General features: G+C 39.7%; 1 protein-coding gene across 1 annotated transcript; it reads left to right on the forward strand.

The window, feature by feature from the left end:
- The first annotated feature begins 751 nt into the window (after positions 1–751).
- On the forward strand, positions 752–2,055 carry LOC149957425 (uncharacterized protein F54H12.2-like). The gene is made up of 2 exons (XM_090167025.1): positions 752–1,709; positions 1,817–2,055. The coding sequence occupies exons 1-2, from the start codon at positions 752–754 to the stop codon at positions 2,053–2,055; spliced, it is 1,197 nt and encodes a 398-aa protein (XP_090023151.1).
- Positions 2,056–5,656: the final 3,601 nt, after the last annotated feature.

A 5,656-nucleotide genomic window follows, 5' to 3' on the forward strand; every position in this document is an offset into this window, starting at 1 on the left:
CTTTCGAACTCGAACTTTTTTCAAATTCCTGATCAGATTTATATAATAAAATATTATTTGGGAGGAAGAACGAGTCCGACTTCGAGTCTAATAAGCCGCTTCTACAACAAGTTCTGAAGCCGTAAGCCATTCCCGTAAAGCCGCCAACCGTTCCCGTCCAGTCACGACGCTATAACTTCCGAACTCGAACTTTTCTCAAATTCCTGATTAGATTTATACCGTGTTTTCATTTCTCAGTTAGAAATTGACCCGTGCGCACCATGAAAACAGTATTCAGAGAAGGCGATTCCGATTACGAAAAGTATTATTTAAATCAAGTTCGGTTTGGTTCAAATAATACTATCGACTATGACAACTATTACCAATAGCAAATCGGGAACGGTTCATTCCCATTTTATCAAGGCTCATCGACCCAACGCGGTTACGGGCTCGGTAACATATTGGCATCTGCTTTTCGAAAAGCTGTCCCAATTTTAAAAAGGGGCGCTATTTTCTTAGGAAAAAAGTTTCTGAAAACCGGCGCTAGAGTCGCCGATGATGTTGCTAGTGGAGTTCCGATAAGAAGTTCATTGAAAAATCACGGTACCGCTATCGGGAAGGAAACGTTTTCCGAGTTAAAGGATATGGTGAAACAAAAAATGTCTGGAAACGGTATAAAAAGAAAGCGTAGAAAGATACAACTCGTCAGTTCAGTCACAGCTAAGAAGCGAGCGAGACGCGTAACTAAACATTCCGATATATTCTCAAAATAATGGCTTTAATTCATCATCAGTCTGGTAAATGCACCAACTCGGAATTTGACCTTTTCGAGGTTCCTCTCACGCAAACGGGAATTGTCAGTGGAGAATGGGTGGAATATAATCCAATTTCTAACGCGGACGAAAATTCGAATATTAATTTCGATATCCCCGGAAACTCCGAGACTTATTTAGATTTGTCCAAAACACTCCTCCACGTGCAAGTGAGAATAGTGAAATCTGACGGTGCAGATCCCGACTACGATAAAGAAACCGTTGGTCCCGTAAATATGTTCCTTCACAGCTTATTCAGCGAAGTTCATTTAATTATGAATGAGAGATCGGTCACCACATCGGCCAAGAATTACGCATACAAAAGCATGATTCAAACTCTACTGACGTTCGGAGGACCGGCTAAAGAAAGCTTTTTGACTAGTTCTCTCTTCTACAAAGACACAGCCGGGAAATTTGACGTGCTGGCAAGCAACGAGGGTTTTCAGAAAAGAATGACGTTTTCGAAAAAAGGTACAATTGATATGATTGGAACCATTCATATCGATATGTGTCAACAATCACGCTTTCTACCGAATATGCTTAATCTCCGATTCAGGTTTATTAAAAATCCCAACGAGTTTTGCATACAATCGTCATGCGACATTAAATATAAAGTTAAATTTGAAACAGCGTCGTTGTACATCATAAAATTTAAAATTATTCCGGAAATTATTCTCGCGCACGCAAAAGCGTTGGATCGTGGCTCCATGAAGTATCCAATTATTAGGAGTGAGTGCAACACCTACTCTATTCCGATAGGATCAAAAATGTCAACACGCGACAATTTATTTAATTCTCAAATTCCTAAGAAAGTCGTAATTGGATTAATAGAACAAAGCGCTTATTTGGGCGATTATTCGAAATCCCCTTTTAATTTCCAAAACTTTGGTGTAAACCATATTGCTTTATACGTTGACGGTACGTGTATTCCCCATAAACCCCTAACTCCAAACTTCAAAATGACTTATGTATGAGGTCATACATTAACTTATTTCTCCAAACTGGACAATTTAATATTGACGAAGGAAATCTAATTAATCGAGAAGAACTCGCCGAAGGAAATTGCCTATTTGTATACGATCTCACCGCGGATCTCTCCCACTCGGCGGAGCACTTTCACTTGATCAGGAACGGGAGCGTGAGATTAGAATTAAAGTTTGTGAAAGATTTACCCAAAACCGTTACCGTACTGTACTACGCGGAATATCAAAACCTCATAGAAATCGCTAAAAATAGGACTGTGGTCTTTGATTACACCAGCTAATGGACACGTTACAATTGACTAGCATCCTACAAAAAGATCCGTACACCAAAAAATTATTTCGTGGCGTTTTCGCGGCTGATAAATTACCCAAATATGTGAAAATATTTCCGTCTCTATATTTTGTTAATACCGGATTATCGAATACGAACGGTGAACACTGGACTGTGATATATTGCTCATCAAATCGTAATACCGAATTCTACGACTCCTACGGGAATCCTCCGGACTATTTTAGATTTAATGATTTCATCGAGAGAAATAGTAAAACTGTTACTTTTAATTCAAAGCAACTTCAGAGTAATAAAAGCAAAACTTGCGGTGGACATTGTGTTTATTACGCTATGAATAGATGTAGGGGTATTAAAATGTATGATATTGTTTCGAGGTTTAAAAATAATAAAAATGTAAACGATAGTATGATTGAAGAATTCATGTACAAAAGATTTTCAATAAAGTTTTTAAAATAATTTTATTTTCGCTATCATTTGAATAAAAATATATATATATATATTATCACAAAAAAAATATATTTCGACAAATCGCGCGGCCCCAGCAGCGCGGACGCGGAAACATTTGACCGAGTAAACGCGCGCGCGCGCGAGGACGTGGTGTTATCTCTCCGCGGGAATTCTGAAATGGCCATGGGCTAGAGTAGTGACACCATCTTCTAAAATGAAGCGCTTGTCATCACATGGGTTTAAACATAATTTTGATTGTTGCACTGTAAAAAGTTCGTGTTTTTTGCTTAGTATGCGCGTCATCTGTGCTATGGTCACCTTTCTGTTCAGCAAACAGTCACGATACTCTTCGTGTCGTACATACTTCTTCACGACACGTTTACAAATGCCTTTGGCCGTTTTCTTTTCGCCGCTCGCCGACAGTAGCGAATACATTTTCGGACGAAGTCCGCAAAACTCCTTGATGGGGATTCCGGACAGCTCATCCTTGAATTTACCAAGTACTTTGCAATTCGTTGAGCTGAAAAGTGGATGGTTCTCGGGATACGAGGAGAAATCAAATTTGTCGGCGTACAGATCTCGGGTTTGAATGACATAAGTCAGGCTATCTGTAATTAGAGGGAAAAAAATATTGTAATACCTTTTAAGCGAAAACGACAAATTCGATGGATACGTACCGGTATCCGTGAATAACAGTTTTGCCTTAGTTCCGTACTGCTCTCTGACGACATCGTAGTGGAACCTGTACATTAACCGTTTTGACAATTCTAGGATTGTAAAACCGGTAAAGATTGGACGGTCCAAGGTCAAACTCTTCTTTTTTAGGTGAATTCCAACAAGGTTCTCGTTGAATATCGTGAATCGTTCGAATGCGGGCGAATTCGCTTTTTTGGTGGCCTTCTCGGGGTTTGGACCAGGAAGAAATTGATTCTATTACGCAAATTCTCCATGGTTTTTCCTGAAATGAAAACTAATTATATTTTCCGTTTATAACAGAGGAAAAAACATACACATACCAAAGACGGCGTTATTTTGTAACTTCCAGAATTCGCGTTCAAAATTGTTAGTTGCTGTTTTACGCTTCTCCGTGTTGAAGTTTATGTAAACACTGAGCCAAGTCCCTTGCTCACACGAAAGCACTCTATGAACTTTTAAGACTTTCATCCCTTTGGCGACATAATATTTCAAGCTCCGATAGTGGACAACGTAGTGTTCCTTGGTGTTTAGGTTAGGGACGAGCTTTGGGAGACTGTCTTTTACCGGAATGTTTAAATGTTCAAGTTGTGCTCTGGAGTATGGTGAAAGTTCAGTCGTTAAGATCGGACGCTTTTCCGGAGCCTAAGGGTAATCATTGTGCTCGTCGTGCAGTTTACTCGGGTAAGCCAAATCGACTTCCAGAATAAAACCTTTTACGTCATCGTCAGGGTGAGCGAGGATATTTTGGAGGCTTTCTGTACTCCACACGAAGCTTTTCATCGGCATAGGGTCGTTCATCACCGTACCATACAAATTGTTACAATCTGGAAGTAAAATAGATGGTTTTTATAATGCTAACAAATTTTATTTTCAAAATATTTACCGAGATACGTGATGAACGTGTCGGGTTTTGTGGCTTCATACGTGTCAGGCAAATGTGTTATTAGCCACGGCATGGCGGTGGGATATCATCGATACCCCACCACGTATACCGCGGTCGATCATTAAATGCATATCCGGATCTAAAAGGAGATCCAGTTCGACACCGGTCATGTAGAGTGCGCTTTCCCATGCAAATCCGGGTCCTGTGAACGCATGCGCAGGGTCCAAATGGTAGTAACTAAGGCAAATGGTCCGAAACGCCTCGAAAATATCCGCAAGTTGTAGGCAATCGGATGTCACGTATAGATCGTGATACTCTCCTATAAAAATATAGATAACATTAATCAGTTGTAATGAAAATAGTAATTTAAAAATTATTTACCGAGGTTCATAGTGTGAAATGTAGTCCACACATTTCTGGCGTGATGGTAATCGCTATCGCTTATGTGTTCCTTAGTGAGTACATTAAAGAAAGCCTCCTTTGATGGTAGCGTTTTCTCTTTAAATTTGTCAATGTGGTCGACGTAATCGTAGGGATACAAACCCTTTCGAAGAAGAGCGCAACTTCATCCGGAGCAAAATTTGAATTCAAAATCGGAAATTTTGAGGGTCCTCCTTTTGCCAGGTTGGAGACGAGAGTTTCTAGAGAGGCGGGTAAAAATCGCACCGAATCAACAAATCGCAATTTCCCGAGAGAAAAGGAAATGTATGTTTCAGAATTAGTCGGGATACAGTTGATGTCTTTATTTTTGATAGTTCCAATGTACTGCATAATTAAATGCGCGTCGTAAGCGCTTAAATTGTGGATAAAGACCGGGATGTGGTTTGGAGCTTTTAGCTTCAGGTTACAGCTTTGATGACAAGCTCCCCGATATTTGCCGCTGTAATGGTCGTGGTCGCGAACATTGATATCTTTCACGGTAAAACATTTCTTACAAACGTAACAATTTGTTGCCATTTGAAACGACGTCATTTCAACGCTCGAAAGATTCATAGGTTTGACCTCTCTGATCTTTTCGGAAATAATTGCCTCCTCCCGTTGAAGCGAGTCTAAAAATGTCATTGTCGCACCATCACCTCTGAAAGTTACTGGCTTACTGGGCATACCTACGTAGAAAAACATTTTAGTAAAAATAATTATTTCGATAAATCAATAAATAAATATATATATATATATATTTACCGTCGGGTCCTACAATGACAAAGCACCACCCACACGTTATGTGAAGGGACAAGGTTGTTGTGCTAGAAAGTGTTTCGTCTGGAATACACGTGTGCACCTTCGGAAGAATTGCCTCGAAATCAGCATAAATTGTATATGGAACCTAAATTTTAAGCGTTAGCGTACTATTTATTTTTTCATATGAAAAATAAGTAATATTACCTTTTGACACTTGGCATGTTAACTAACTGTGGGCCGTGGACTTTGCAGTTATTGACGTGAATCTGATGGTTGATTTCAGCATTTGTACCCGCAGAACGGTAAAGGCAATAGCGGCAATAGTAAGTTTTTCTACAATTCCTGGTATGGTCACTAAGGAGGCGGCTTAAACTCTTTATTAAGC

Source organism: Leiobunum rupestre, chromosome 2, assembly GCF_980474605.1.
Source record: "Leiobunum rupestre chromosome 2, qqLeiRupe1.1.hap1, whole genome shotgun sequence".
NCBI classification, from domain to species: domain Eukaryota; kingdom Metazoa; phylum Arthropoda; class Arachnida; order Opiliones; family Sclerosomatidae; genus Leiobunum; species Leiobunum rupestre.